This window comes from Tupaia chinensis, unplaced genomic scaffold (genome assembly GCF_000334495.1).
Source record: "Tupaia chinensis unplaced genomic scaffold, TupChi_1.0 Scaffold000661_1, whole genome shotgun sequence".
Lineage (NCBI taxonomy): Eukaryota > Metazoa > Chordata > Mammalia > Scandentia > Tupaiidae > Tupaia > Tupaia belangeri.
The window spans coordinates 335,866-352,097 of NW_006160183.1; the positions used below are offsets into that span (position 1 = coordinate 335,866).

Genomic DNA, 16,232 nt, shown 5'->3' on the forward strand with positions numbered 1-16,232 from the left:
GAGGGTGAGGGTAAAGAGATCCAGAACCCCCCTCTGATTCCTCTAATGAGAGTGGCAGCTCCATGGTGGAGACTCCCATCCTCAGGCCCTCACTAGGTCCCCCAGCCTCCTTCCTCCAGCCAAGTGTGCCCGAGACCCAAACTCCCCACCCCATCAGAAGGTATCAAATGGAACTACAGTGCAGAAACCAATGCAAAATGGTAAATGAAGCTATGGTGGAATAGTCTGGCCAGGAGTACTCAAAAAGGCCAGTCAGGCTCCTGTAGAGAGACTGCCCAGAGTTGGACAGAACCTGAACTAAAGGTTGCCTGGCATGAGGATTCTAGTCCAAATACAAGCAAATGATGACCCAGATCAGTTGCTTCACTTTTGTCAGCCTTGGTTTCCTCATCTATAACATGGGAGTTTGGCCTGGATCATTTCTGATTCCTTTCAGCCTAGAGGCCTGAGCCATGGTGTTTAGGAGCTCTGGCTGCCTAGGTTCCTATGAGATCACTTCACCTCTTCCAGTCTAAACTTCTCACCTGTAACACGGAATGCAGAAAACACCAGCTCAGAGGGTTACTGTGTGGATTCAGTAAGAGCATACCTGAGGTGGAGTGAGGGCTTAGTAAAGAGCATTCTGTGAATTCTGCAGTCTTCTGCTGCCACCACCCTCATGTACCCTCATGCTCATGAACTGAGTCAGATCAATGACCAGCTGTCCTCATTTCCTTTTGGGTGTGTCCTTTACTCCCTGCAGGGAGAGACCCACTGGATTTCCCCAAACCCAGGAAAATCAACATTAGCACACCTCGGCTGCCATGTGCATGGTTTCAAACACACACGGGGTCAGGCAAACCTCAGCATTCCAAGCAGCGGGTATAGTCACTGCAATAGGACAGGGAGGACAGGGAGAGAGGAAGCAGGCAATGGGAGGCTGCGTGCAGTCACTGAGGGGCAGGGAGCTAGCACAGCCCACAACCAAGCAGCCCATGCCAGTAGCGCCAACTCCTTACCTCCCCTGTAGGACCTCTGACCACCAGGTCTGTGTTCCCCCAAGAAGCTGGAGGCATGCTGGAAAGAGTAGAGAGCAGGAGACAGGGAGCAATATGTACTGAGCCAGGTTTACAGGAGGAAGTACTGAAAGGAAACCCAAGGAAGGGTGCTCAGTTCAGGGCGTCCATGGCAGAAGTGGTTTCCAAGTGACCTGAAAGACCCAAATGCCAAACCCCCAAGATTGGCCTGTGACAGATACGAAAAGAGGGAGATGAGAAGTAAAGGAAGAAGACACACACAGACTGGACTATCCCAGACTGGTACCTCCCCTCCACAGGCTGACACTGTATCTGCCCAGAGTGGCAAACAGTCAGGTTTCCCAGGCCCAAGGACCCAGGGAGGACGAAATACCCTCAGGAAAGCCCCACTACCCAGGTCAAAGGTCCACATATTTAAGTCACTCCTGCTGGGACCCAGAGGAGACAAAGTGTGTGTGTGGTTGGGGATAGCTGAGGGGAACTCACATTGTAAGGCCAATTTCAGAGAGTGGTAGCTCTAGTCTTGGCAGTACCATGAATCTGGCTAACTTTGGGCAAGGCACATATCTTTTTTGAGCCTCAGCTGCCCCATATACAAGATGGAAAGAATGTCCCTATTGGGACCAGCAAGTAGTGTGGTGGTTAAGGCACTAGATTCCACATGGCTAAGTGGTAAGAGTCCTGGACCCAGTGGCTTGAAAAATACACTGGGGGGGGGGTACCAGCAGTTGGCATAATGGTTATGTCGCTGAACTCCCACATAGCCAACTGCGGTTTGAGTCCAGGACCTGGTGGCTTAAAATCATGCCGGGCGCGTGTGCGTCCATGCCCAAGATCCTGAGAGGAGAATGGAGGAGAAGGGATTGAGGCATCGGGGTGATTTCTTGCTTTCTGTCTCTCTTTCTCTCTCTGTCTTTCTGGCAAGCACATGCACCCTATAGCAAAAACCTCTCTAATAATAATAATAATAATAACAACAACACTATACTGGGCACATGTATGTGCCCAAAATTCCAAGAGGGGAATGGAGAAGGGATTGCATATGACCATCACTCTGGGGTGTGTGTGTGTGATTTTTCACTTTCTCGCTGTCTTAGGCAAGTACACAAACCCTATAGTAAATAAATTAAAAAGTCCCTATCTACAATAGAAAATAGAGGGACGCACACTCTACCAATGCTAGGCCCCAAGTCCCCACAGCACACAGCTGGGTTTTCTAAATATTTCACTGGGAGTTGGTTTGTGTTAGAATAGGAAGATGATCAAACATCCAAGAGATTCCTAGCAGCAGCCTGCACAGAAGGGCTCCTGGAATCTCACTGCCACCAAGGTCCATTCCTCAGGCCCATCCCAGGGAAGAAGGGGCATAAAGTTTGGGATAGAGTTTTTAGTAACATTTAACACATTCAGGGGCTAGTTCAATGGCTCCTATTTCCCACCTGGACTGTCCACAATCCCCCTCATGAAATTCCTATATCGCTGACTCAGTGACCCTGAGTCCTGTCCAGTGTGTCCCTCACCCCAGGAAACTTATAAACTCCTCCAGGCAGGAGCTGGCTCTGCCCTGTTCATCACTGGGTCCCAGTACCCACTCACTGGGACACTCATAGTAGATGCCCAACAAATACCAAAAGAATGACAGACTCCACAACACCAAGCCCCTGATCGGCAGTGTCAGTCCCTGGAGCCAGCCCAACAATGAGATGGCACAGTTTTTTTAGCTGTTCACAATCTGGTGACCAACTCAGTTAATTATTCTTGGTCACAGTTACCCTAGGAAGACTGGTATTACAATCTTGTCTTACAGATAAGTAAACTGAGGTCAAGCAAGGAAGAAGTGATTTGCCCAAGGGCACACAATTGGATAGCTAGAGCCAGGGCAAAAACCTGTCTTCCAACATTCCTGCCTGGGCCCCAGGCTGCCATTGGCATGGTTAGCTATCTCTGATACCCACCTAGACACCAGTGCCTGGGCACCATCATAGGTTAGATATCTAGATATTGGCCCTGTAGCCCTATACTCAACACAATGTCCACCACCCTATAGGTGCCACCTACTCTAGATAGCTTGGGTCCAGAGTGTAACAAGTTGGCATGGTGACAGGGAGCCCAGGCTGGCGCCCACAGCTACCTTTGATGACAAAAGCCTCCGACAGCATCCGCATCTGATACAAGGGTTTGTTCTCCACAGACATGTCATCAATCCCGGCCCGTGCATACATGCTGATGGCATCTCGGTACGATCCCTCCACGTAATGCAGCTTGCCCAGTATCAGCATGGCCTCTAGCATGTACTGCGGCTGAAAGGACATGGACCACATTAGCAGACTCCTGCCCTGAAGCACCCAGCCCTCCCCTGACAGGGATGCAACCCCCCAATGAGTCATAAGCCAGGATTTCCCAAAGACCCTGCTCAGAACCTCCCTCTTCTCCAGGAATCCTTCCTTGACTTTCAAACCCACACTCAGTGAAGGCTTCCTTCTCTCATCACTTGTAGTATGCAGCCTACATTGCGATGCTTAATGCATTTCTCACATGAGTCCCTAGTTGTTTCATACGAGTGTGTTTTATGCCCCCAACGAGACTCCAGGCAGCTAGCAGACAGGGCCCTATCTTCTCTTTCCTGAAGTCCCTAAAGGCTCTGGTCCAGGCTAGGTACTCTGGAGTTTGGGCACTTATTCTGAACATAAGTGGAGAGTCAGGGACTGATTTCTAAGGCCTGAAGCTTATATTTAGGAGTTTTTCTTTGTATACATATATATGAAATATATAGTTAGGCAAAAGGCCTCAGAAAGAGCCTGTGAGAATCCTGAAGCTTATGCTTCTACCCATTGCATGGGACCTTTGCTAGGAAGAACAGCCACATCAGCATCATGGGACAGAGAGTAGAGGGCCTGCAGGGTCACCGTCCTCATTTTATCAGAAGCAGGTGAAAGTGCAGAATCAAGGCGGCTCAAAGTGCCAAATTCAAACCTGTTTTCTTCCCCCTTCTTTCTCAAGTGCTATTTACACCACCTCTCCACCCACAGGACTCTCAGGGCCTCCCTTAGGGCTGAGGAGGTGTGGTCTATCCTGTCTACCCTGGCCACCTTCATCCTAGGTTTGGCTCTGTTCACAGCCAGGACACCTAGTGCAGTGGACTGGGGTGACTTAATTAGCCATAGACTATGGGGCTCTGATTACAGGAATTTGCTTTTAAGAATTATTTTATTTCACTTTATTTATTATTATCATTTTCTAGCTTTTGATCAGAGAGAAACAGAGAAAGAAAGGGAAAGGGAGAAAGCAAGCACCAAGTCCAGGACTTGAACCATGGTCTGCCATATGGGAATCTAGCGCCTTTAACCACCATGCCACCTGCCAGCCTCATCTGATTTCAGGAATTCTGATTTTGGACATAGGCCTAGTCCTTCCTCAAAATCTCCTACCTCTCAAAACCATTTGCTCCAGCCCCCTACTTCATTCCTGTGCTTAGCTGGACCATAAACCTTTTGGGGCAGGTTCTCGGCATTATCCCTGCCTCATAAGCAACCAATCTGTCTATAAAGTCCCCTCGGAATGCAACTTTGCCCATCCCTCCATTCACCCCGGCCTCTGTCACTGGCGGGAAGGCACCTCCCTGTCTCCCTACAAGAAGGTAAGAATCTCAGGTTCCTGTGACACCAGAGGAGTCTCTACCACTCCCTACCATCTATAGCCCCTTAGAAATGAAATAAGAGAAATGGAAGGGCCAGGGAGTGATACAGTGGTAGCACAGCTAGACCCATATGTGAGGATTCCAGGTTCGCACCCTACAGCCTTCCTATATGTGTCAGACATGTGTGCTCATGATCTGGGCTGGCTGAAGCTAGGGATGCAACATGGTGAGGGGATCCTGTTGGAGGTATCTGCCTCTTTCTCTCTCTCTGTCTCTCTCTCTCTCATGGAAGAAATGAATAAACTATTAAAAGGAAAAGAGAGAGAGAGAAAGAAAGAAAGAAATAGAGTATGGCAAATTCTGGTTCCTTTTTTTTTTTGAGAGATTTTTGCCATAGGGCACATGTGTTCACCAGAGAGACAGAAAGAGACAGAGAGACACAAAGTGAGAAATCACACCCCAGGGGGGATGGCCACACAGCAATCCCTTCTCCTCATTCTCCTCTTGGGATTTTGGGCATGCACACACACGTACCTGGCATGAGTTTTAAGCCGCCAGGTCTGGGACTCGAACCTTGGTCGACTACGTGGGAGTCTAGCGACATAACCATTATGCTACCTGCTGGTTCCAAGCCAGCTCCAATAGAGCCAAATTCTCCTTCTCCACAGTTTTTGTTTGTTTGTTTTGTTTTTGCAATGCATATTCCTCCACTACCTTTGCTCATTCCAGTTCCCTTCTCCTCAGCTCATGCAGATTCTCTTCCATCTTATGTGGTCTTGCTCAGGCCTACCACATTCTGGAAACTTCCCTGACTACCAAGAGCACTCTTCTGCTGAACTCCTACAATGTCACTCCACCAAGTAAGCCCATTCAGTCTCTGCACACCTGACCTGCTCTGTCCAACTATTGATTAACCTCAAAGGCTGAATTTCTTTCAAGCACGTTTGCAAGTTTCCTCAAATAGACCACTCACCCATCCCTTGGCCATAAGTTATACATCCCCAGACACATAATCACAGTCTTCCAAGCTGGGCAATGACGCCAGCATTCTCTACACTGGTCTCAAGCCACAGGCTCATTTCCTCCCTCCTTGGGCCTCATTTCCCTCATTGGTGAGGGAGAGATAATAACACATACTCCCACCTTCCATCATAGTGATGCTAAGTACATTAATAGGGAAAAGCCCAGAAAAGAACTTTGAACTTTTCTTTAGAAAGGAGCTAGATAAATACAGGGTATGAGTAATTACTATTATTATCTTCTGCAATGCATGAAGAAAAGGGCAGCTAGGACAGAAGGACACATTTCAGGGCATGATGACAGGTGTAGTTAGTGGAGGTTCCTGGTGGACCAAATGACAGCTTACATTAGAGCTTCCACCAAGCTGGGGAAATATTAAGGGCAAGGGAGTATATGTTTCATAAAGTTAAACTTATGCTATTTAAAAAGCTGTCCTTGATCCTGAGAATATATTTATCTCACCTTTTGGGTATTAAGATATCTTTGCTTTGGGACCAGCAGTTAGCATAATGGCTATGTCGTCGACATAATGACTCCCATGTAGTCGACCGCAGTTCGAGTCCTGGACCTGGTGGCTTAAACTCATGCCAGGCATGTGTGCGTACGTACCCAAGATCCCAAGAGGAGAATGGAGGAGAAGGGATTGCGGCATGGTCATCACCCCTGGGGGGTGATTACTTGCTTTCTGTCTCTCTATCTCTGTCTTTCTGGCAAGCGCATGCACTCTATAGCAAAAACCTTTTCAAAAAAGAAAAAAATAAATAAATTTAAAAATCTCTTTGCTTTTATGGAGCAACGGTAACAGAAAATGGTACGATTTTGCTGGGTTTTATTTGTTTTTGTTTCTGTTTTGCCTTTTAAAGTTTTATTTCTTTCATGAGAAAAAGAGCGATAGAGAGGTATCCTTGATAGGGTCTTACTATGGTATGAGCCCCCTCCCAGCCTTCCAACCAAACACTTGGTGTGCTTGGGTGGACCCAGGATCCAAACCAAGGCCTTCCCACATGGCTCCAGTACCATGCAGTGATGCCCTACTGCCTATGCTACCACAGTTGGGCCATATTTTGCTTTTTAAATATCTTTGCTTGGAATGTTAAAGACAGCTACTCTGGGGAACAACAGGTGGCATGGTGGTTAAGGTGCTGGGCACTCCCGCATGGTCGACCACAGTTCTTGTCCTGGACCTGGTGGCTTACTTTCTCGCTTTCTCTCTCTCTCTCTGTCTCACTCTGGTCAAATTAAAATAAATGAATGAATAAATAAAATTAAAATAAATAATTTTTTAAAAAAGTCAGTTACTCTATGGGACTCCTGCATCTGAATTTGAAATGTTATTGATCAGTCAATCCAATAGTCAGGGAACCTTGAATCCCTGGCCCAGTGTTAGGAGACTATTCTGAAGTCATCCAGTAGGAAAATAGTTCCTCTGCTGTGTGATTAGCATGTCATCTACTCTTTGTTCCTCACTGTCTTTGCCAGGGAAGAACGACCTCAAGGAGATACCCAGGTATGAGGAAATACCTCACACAGAGGAACGATAGGACCTATAAAAGCGAGAGTGCCATCGTCATCTTTTTTTTCCCCATGGTTATTTATTAAGTCCCCAACATATATTTATTTTTTTATTTTCAACATCCTGTTCTTCAGCTTCCTTGGCTCTTTTTGCCTGGATGCCAAAGAGCTGGGCATTGGCACAGGCCATGCAAAGACTGGCTAAGGCCTTAAAGTTCCTCTCTTCCTCAGGTGTGAGTCTGGTTTTCTCCTTCTTGTAGACATTCTGTATGGGCATCACTGGTACTGTCATCTGAGTGGTCAGCTTGAGTTCTTCAGCAGAGCTATCTCCATACTTGGGGGCCAAGGGCTTTCTGGGGAAGAGAGTGAGTTTAGAGCGGTACTCCTTCAGCTGCTGAACATCAGGGCTGCAGGGACTCTGGATTTGTTCCACCTCTGTGGGTCCACAGAGATGCTGATGGTCTGGGTCATCTTCTTGCAAATGCTGGCTTTCTGCGTTCCTCCAGGCAGAAGCCCCAGCTCACACATTGGTATGGCACCACACCATGGGCACCTCACGATGGGCCTGATGGAGCCAAATTTTCCAAGAAGTAAATGAACTTAGAGAGAGAAAGAGAGAGAGAGAGAGGGAGGGATCAGCAGTTGGTGTAATGGCTATGTCACTGGACTCCCATGTAGTCAACTGCAGTTAGAGCCCTGGATCCAGTGGATTAAACTCACACCAGGCGCATGTGTGTGCATGCCCAAGATCCCAAGAGGAGAATAGAGAAGGGATTGTGGCATGACCATCCCCCCAGGGGGTGATTTCTCACTTTCTGTCTCTCTATCTCTCTCTGTCTTTCTGGCAAGTGCATGCGCCCTATAGCAAAAACCTCTCCAAAAAAAAAAGAGAGAGAGAAATGGAGTATGGCAAAGCTAGGTTCCAATGGAGCCAGATTATTCATTGCCACTGGTGATGCGGCATACTTTCAATTCGCGGGCCTTGCATCTGCAGATCTTCCACGCCAGCTGGTGGAATCAGGTGGCCATGCTCCACTGCCAGTCTTTGTGGAAGTGTGGCTTTAGCATCATGCCATTCTGGTTGGGTGCCATGGCCGCCTATGGCCCTCCTCCACGGAAGAATGGCCCAGCAAAAAAAGCTCCATCGTCATCCTCAACGTTAATCCAAGTTTCAGTCATTATTTTATTTTCATTCCACTATTTTGAAAAGCAGCACCAAGAAGTGGCAGGTAGTATTAGAGTTTGGAATGTGGAGATAATTAGGCTGGGGTTCAAGTCCTGTATCTGCTAGTGTATTGTTCACCACTTCAGAAATGGGGCTAATAATAAATGTCATTGCAGGATATTGGGAGGCCTCCATGGGATGTTGCAATTTTGGAGCTTATTGGATAACAGAAGTTATTACAAGTAGTTTTTTTCACCAACCTCTACAGAACTGAGTTGAATAGGATCTTAGAGATCACCAAGAACAGAGGGTTTCAAACTACTCTGAGCAGGTGCTTCAGAGCACACCACTCCTTTCCTCCTCATCCAGTAGAGCTACTTGAGATGCATGGGAATCCACCTGAAATTGCTTCTGCTGCCAAGAAAGATAACTCCTAGCTACACTCTGACCTTTGGGATAAGATAGAAAATACCACAAATGACTTTCATTACTTTATTTTGTCTGATCAACCGTAAGTTTCTGGTCTGGCTTGGAAAACAGTGATGTTCCCTATGTTATTGATGCCTATGAATGTCTCTGTTTAATCCAACATGGCAAGGGGCCAGCAGGTAACATGGTGGTTAAGGCGCTGGATTCCACATGGTCAACCATGGTTTGAGTTCTGGACATAGTGGGTTGAAAATCAAGCTGGGTATGTGTGTGTATGTGCCCAAAATCCCAAAGAGGAGAATGAAAGAGAAGGGACTGCTGTGTGGCTATCTGCCCTGGGGGGTGATTTCTCACTTTCCCTTTCTCTGTCCCTCTCTAGTGAGTGCATGTGCCCTATAACAAAATCCAAAAAATAAATAAAATTTTAAAAAGGGTAAAATTTGTATTTAATAAATGGGTAAATGGAATTTAGTGAAAAAGACAGTTTTCATGATATATTTCGATATTAGTCAACCAATATAAAGAATGAGGTACTTGCAGAGGGAAAGTTCCAAGTGAAATTTCTCAGTAAAAAAGAACTGGTCAAATATTGGGTCGTCCAAAAAGTCATGACACATTTTTGCACAGAAAAATACATCATGACTTTTCCGACGACCCAGTATATAACCCGTGACTCTAAGGAAAGAGGAAGAGTATAGCGAAGGAAATAAGGGAGAAAAAATAGAGAGGCAAGACATTTGTGGGACACAGTAATGGTTTATTACCTGTCAATGATAACATGTGTAGTATACTCGACTGTACTGGTCTGAGGTGTATTTCATAACGGGTAAATTCTCTTTGTGAGCCAAATGATGTACAGTGATTGAATATATAAAAGAATAGTAAAAAATAAAAATTAAAAAAAAATATATATATATAAGTTGGCTCAACCAACTTGGAAAAAAAAAAGAAAAGAAAGCTCTACATGCATACAAACATTTGTAAATGCACAAAGAAAGGCATAGGAGACACAATGAATAGTGACTATTGTTCACCTCTGAGGATGGAAGTGAGCATGGGGTCAGGCTGGCAAACAAGGGCTTTTATTTATCATTCAAATTACTTATCTTTGATTGAATTTTTTACAATAAACCTGAGTCACATTTATTGTAAAATAAATTTTTAACTATTTAATGGCATCTATAGGAAAGAAAAAAATTAAAGGAGGTCTCAATGGAAAAGCTTAGAACTCACTAATTGGGTCCAATCCTTTTGATAGGTAGATAAGAAAAAACTGGAGGGTCACAAGCACAAGGGACATGCTCAGCAGTTATTTTAACCCAACATAAACCCAATAATAATTATTATATTAATAATCTCAGTCAAGAAGCCTAGAAGCCTAAAAACAGTAACCATAAACTTCTAGTATGCTATCCTTTCTTCTTTCACCTAACATCCCCTCTGGTTCCAGAATAAGCCCCACACTTCTTGGCCTAGCCTTACCATCCCCTCTCTCATCCCTTGAAAACCTAATTACTCACCATTCCCTTTCACTTCTGCTAATTTGACCAACTTTAATGAGATTCTTTATAAGACTTACCCTCAGATTGCACACTGCTTCCTTAACTTGAAATGCTCAGTCCTTATTCCTGTAGGTCCATATCCTCACCTCACATCCAGATTCAACTCCAGGAAGGGTTCAAATCTAGTAATACCATCACCCTGAACCTGCTCCCTACCTCATCCAGGGAGGTGTTCTTACACTTGCATCCTCATGTATACCACTCTTACAGCATGGATCATGGTCCACTTTAGACAAAGGCAGTTTATTTGCTGATAAGACATATCTCCTTGAGTGCAAAGTCCATGCTAGACTCATCTTGAGCACCCTCAATGTGCATAACACAATGCCTTGCACACCGTAGGGTCACATAAAATATTTAAAGAAGTAACTATATTATTTTGGGATATCTTTAGAAAAATCATTTTCTCTTCAAGTCTATAATGACATACCCATACTCCTATTATAGCTCAAGATATATACTACAATGTAGGATAGTCTCAAACTTTGACATGTATGTGGATCACTGGGAGAGCTTGTTAAAAATGCAGAGTCTGATTCAGATTTTGCATTCTAACCAGCTCTCCAATGATGACCATGCTGCTGGCAACTATGCCATACTTTGAGCAGCCAATCTAGAGAAAGATGTGACTATACTCCTCTCTCAACTTTCTTAGTGTCTTGCACACAGTAGGTGCTCAATAAACACACATGAACTTAAACTGGCTTGCCCTGTTCTGGACCTTGTTATATCTGTAGCCAACTCTGCATGTTTGCCTGCTTCCAACTAGATCACAGCTCACTGAAGTTTCATTTCCCTGAGACACCCTCCCAAGGAGCACAAAAAGCCAGGCCCTTATTAGATCAGCTCGGCGCTGTCCAATAGAAATATAACTTAAGCCACAAATGTAAGTCACAGGCATAATTTCCAAATTTCTAGTAAACATTTTGAATCACATTTTCAAAAGGTAAAGACAGATGAAATTCATTTTAATAACATTTTCTTTAGCCCAATACATCCAAAAGATTATTTGAATATGTAATCAATACACAAAGTTAATGCTGTTTTACATTCTTTGTTTTGCACTGAATCTTCCAAATTCAGTGTATTTTATACATATAGCACATCTCAGTGGTATGTGCTATAAATATATATATATATATATATTATATCACATATATATTATATTTTAAATTTTATTTATATCACTTCCTTTCCAGGGGAGCCCCTTTCCTCATATAATGGGAGTGTCCTCTGCACACCTGCTCAAAGTGTGGCAGGGGGGGCGAAACTTGAGTACAGTTTAGAATACGTATATATAGAGAGAGAGAGACAGAGAGACAGAGAGACAGAGAGACAGAGAGAGAGAGAGAGAACATTCTGAGGGACTGACCAAAAAAGTGCATGGTTCAAGAGTCATATGTGACTAATGGCTACCATACTGAGCTACGCAGGTCCAACCCTTAAGAAAGACTTTGTTCAGGTGACCAAAGAACAAAGGTTAGGCCAAACAGGAGATAGAGGGCTCAGGGCTGACAACTTACCGGCAGCTTCCCATGGTTAAGGATACTACTCAGATAATTTTTGGCTTCATTCATCTTTTGCTCATTCTTCTCCTGCAAAGGAATGGAGTCTTTTATTTTGGCATGGTTCTTTTTCAAACACTGCTCCAGGAGGGCCTCTGCTAGCAGCAATTTGCCAAAGTCATCTGAAAAATAAAGCAGGGATCAGAGTGGTGAATGAGGGCAACAGCCTCCTAAACAGGCAGAAGTGGAGTCTAGTCCAGAGGACCTACCCTCCACCCCTACCCAGCATATCAATGGGGCAGGTCAGGGAGAAAATAGACAGATTTTCCCATAAATTAAAATAGCCTTTAAAGAAAACACTTGAGCACTCTACCATGGTCACAGTACAAATTGCCCCTCTGGGTTTATTTTCTGCTGAGGTGTAGTAGTTGGAGAGGTTCCGAGGGCTTGAGGACAAATTCCCAGGATTTCAGAATTTTAGATGAGGGACATACCTATGCCCCACTGTGGGTAATAAACCAAGAAAAAAATTGTCCCCAAGAGACCAAAGAGGAAAAAGGTATGAGGTGAATTAGTAATGCATTTTCACATGCTCCTAATTTCCATGTGATCACAATTGTTTTTTTACTTTCCATTTTCAAGATACTTTTAATATGACCTAGGGATACTGGAGTAGTTAAGAGTTAAGATGGCAAGCACATTTACTTGTGTAACAAGACAAGTCTGAAAATATTTAGAACTTGCACTTTCTGAAGTTCTACTACATATGGTTATTTATTTACCTGCTTCATCACATGGTAAATATTGAGAGAGAACATTCTGAGGGACTGACCAAAAAAGTGCATGGTTCAAGAGTCATATGTGACTAATGGCTACCATACTGAGCTACGCAGGTCCAACCCTTAAGAAAGACTTTGTTCAGGTGACCAAAGAACAAAGGTTAGGCCAAACAGGAGATAGAGGGCTCAGGGCTGACAACTTACCGGCAGCTTCCCATGGTTAAGGATACTACTCAGATAATTTTTGGCTTCATTCATCTTTTGCTCATTCTTCTCCTGCAAAGGAATGGAGTCTTTTATTTTGGCATGGTTCTTTTTCAAACACTGCTCCAGGAGGGCCTCTGCTAGCAGCAATTTGCCAAAGTCATCTGAAAAATAAAGCAGGGATCAGAGTGGTGAATGAGGGCAACAGCCTCCTAAACAGGCAGAAGTGGAGTCTAGTCCAGAGGACCTACCCTCCACCCCTACCCAGCATATCAATGGGGCAGGTCAGGGAGAAAATAGACAGATTTTCCCATAAATTAAAATAGCCTTTAAAGAAAACACTTGAGCACTCTACCATGGTCACAGTACAAATTGCCCCTCTGGGTTTATTTTCTGCTGAGGTGTAGTAGTTGGAGAGGTTCCGAGGGCTTGAGGACAAATTCCCAGGATTTCAGAATTTTAGATGAGGGACATACCTATGCCCCACTGTGGGTAATAAACCAAGAAAAAAATTGTCCCCAAGAGACCAAAGAGGAAAAAGGTATGAGGTGAATTAGTAATGCATTTTCACATGCTCCTAATTTCCATGTGATCACAATTGTTTTTTTACTTTCCATTTTCAAGATACTTTTAATATGACCTAGGGATACTGGAGTAGTTAAGAGTTAAGATGGCAAGCACATTTACTTGTGTAACAAGACAAGTCTGAAAATATTTAGAACTTGCACTTTCTGAAGTTCTATTACATATGGTGATTTATTTACCTACTTCATCACATGGTAAATATTTTTAAAAATTAATTAATTAATTAAAAAATTTGTTATAGTGTACTTGTGGGGAGTGGGAGAGATGAGAAGGCAACCCCTAGGGAGGATGGCCACATGATAATCTCATCTCCATTCTCCTCTCAGGATTTTGGGCACACATGTACATACACCTGGTGTGTTTTTCAAGTTGCTGGGTCTGGGTTTTGAACTGTGTGGTCAGTCATGTGGAATTCAGTTGTCTTAACCACACCACTGGCTGGCCCTGGTAGGTGGTTTTATACCACTTGATTTAATTTGCTTCCTCCTCCTACACACTGAAAACTCCACTCCAGTCTTGGGAGCCAGCAGGTGGCATGGTGGTTGAGGTGCTGGACTCCCATATGGCTGGCTATGGTTCAAGTCCTGGATCTGGCAGCTTGCTTTCTCACATTCCCTCTCTTTCTCTCTCTGGTCAAATTAAAAAATAATAATGATAATAGGGACCAGCAGATGGCTTAATGATTACATCGCTGGACTCTCATGTAGTCAACTGTGGTTTGAGTCCCAGACCTGGTGGTTTCAAACTCATGCTGGGTGCATGTGTGTGCGTGCCCAAAATTCCAAGAGGAAAGTAGAGGAGAAGGGACTGCAGCATGGCTATCCCCTCAGGGGGTGATTTCTCACTTTCTGTCCCTCTCTGAATGCATGTGCCCTATAGCAAAAACCTCTCTTTAAGAAAAATAAATATGTGCTTGCTTCGGCAGCACATATACTAAAATTGGAACGATACAAAGAAGATTAGCATGGCTCCGCACAAGAATGACATGGAAATTCGTGAAGTATTCCATATTTTTGAATACTACTCAGCCATAAAAAATAACAAGACCCTGGCATTTGATAGAAAGTGGCCAGATATGGGAGGATCTTTTGCTGAGTGAAGTAAGTCAGGCTATGAAAGAAAGATATTGTATGTATCCACTCAGTATATACTGACTATCTGCACTCTATGGTAGAGAGCGAAAAAATGGAGGACATAAAAGCAGTGAAGGTACTTAACAAGAATAGGACAGTGTGGAATGGGGGAGGTGAACAGAAGAGGATAGAGAAAGACAGCAAGAGAACAACAGAGAGGCAGGACGTTAGTGAGAAACAGATACGGCTTATTAACTGTTGATGATGACGTGTATAGTATTCTCAACTGGATTGGTCTGAGAAGTATTTGCTGATGGGTAAAGTCTTTTTACAAGCAAAATGAGAAATAGTGATTGACTGTTTTAAAAAATAATTAGAATAATAATAATTGGGAAAATCATAGAAAAGATATTGAATGTTGAAGTGGGGAGATTAATGTCTCTGTATTGACTGACATGCATGGCATTCCCTTTTGAAAAAAGCAATGTAATACACTGTAAAGTTACATGTAATCCAATGTAATATAGAGAAGATTATGATGATAATAAAAATAAAAAAAGAAAAATAAATATATAAAATTAAATAATTAATTCTTTTAAAAAAGAAAAGAAAAGAAAACTCCAGTCTGTGACCAACTTATTCTTGTACCTACAACAAAGGCAGCTCTGGCATGGGAGTCAGATGTTCAGTATGCAGAGTTTGGGGCCAAATGTGGTATCATGTGGCTGTGCTCATTATCCTTCCCAGTTACCACAGCAAAAACCAGGCCTACCACTCACTACAGATGCCCAATAAATACTTGTGAAGTGATTCAGATCCTTTTATCTACCCCACAGGAAGTCATCGGGCTCAGAAGTTAAGCACCCAACCCAAAAAAATGACACTAGGAATGTCTGCTTGGTCCCATCTTTATATAGTGCTCCTCCCTGTGTCCCTTCCAGTCCCCATGCACTTGTTAAAAGTTTACTTCTTCCATGAGTGAGACAGATACAGAGAGAGCACCCTCAACAGAGTACTGACACTGCAATTCACCCCCATTCTCAGCAAGCCCCAGATCATGGCACCTGTGTGCCTAGTGTACTCAAGGAGGTCTGCTGAACACAAACCCTGACCTTCTCACGTGTCAGCCTCAAAGAGCATAACGTTTTACTGTTGTGCTACTGTCGAGCCCCCCATGCCTCATAGTGTTCTTTCTGCTGCCAGCATCTCCAGACCTACCTAGGGTTGCCATTAACTCCTCACTCACAGGATCATCACAAAGCAAAACTAGTCCAAAACTGTGTTCCTCTGACAAATGTCTTTCATAAGGGAGATTCCTTGCAGTGAACAGTTCTAAAGTCCAGAATACTTGGGACATAGCCACGGGAGGTTTTCCCTCTGAGGACACCTATTATCAGATCCTTTCCTACCCACCTCATGATATTTTAAATTAATGTTTTGAGGAAATGCAAATAAAAAAGTCACTGGTTCAAACTATTATTCATTGTTGGTGGAACATAAGTTGGCGGACCCTTTACAAAGTGCAATTCGGCAACATGTAACAAAATTATTTCCGTATATTCCATTAACCTATTTTTGTATATTCCACTCCTACAGATGTCCTTGCACATGTATAAAATGACCTAAGTGAAAGATAATTCCTGCCAGTGCCAGCAGGTGGCATGGTGGTTAAGGCAGTGGACTCCTATGTGGCTGACTATGGTTTGAGTCTCGAACCTGGAAGCTTGCTCACACTTTCCCTCTCT

The 16,232-nt window shown here is 43.9% G+C and overlaps 1 protein-coding gene and 1 non-coding gene across 2 annotated transcripts in view; one reads left to right on the top strand and one right to left on the bottom strand.

Annotated features, from left to right (window-relative positions):
• Positions 1-16,232, bottom strand: part of TTC7A (tetratricopeptide repeat domain 7A) — a 142,337-nt gene that overhangs the window by 115,343 nt on the left and 10,762 nt on the right. Inside the window, 2 exon segments of the mRNA XM_006159882.3 lie at positions 3,148-3,316; positions 12,830-12,993. Coding sequence (XP_006159944.1) covers positions 3,148-3,316; positions 12,830-12,993 — 333 coding nt within the window.
• LOC114009912 (U6 spliceosomal RNA) lies at positions 14,324-14,429 on the top strand. Its single transcript, XR_003551304.1, has one exon. It is a non-coding gene; the product is annotated as a U6 spliceosomal RNA (small nuclear RNA).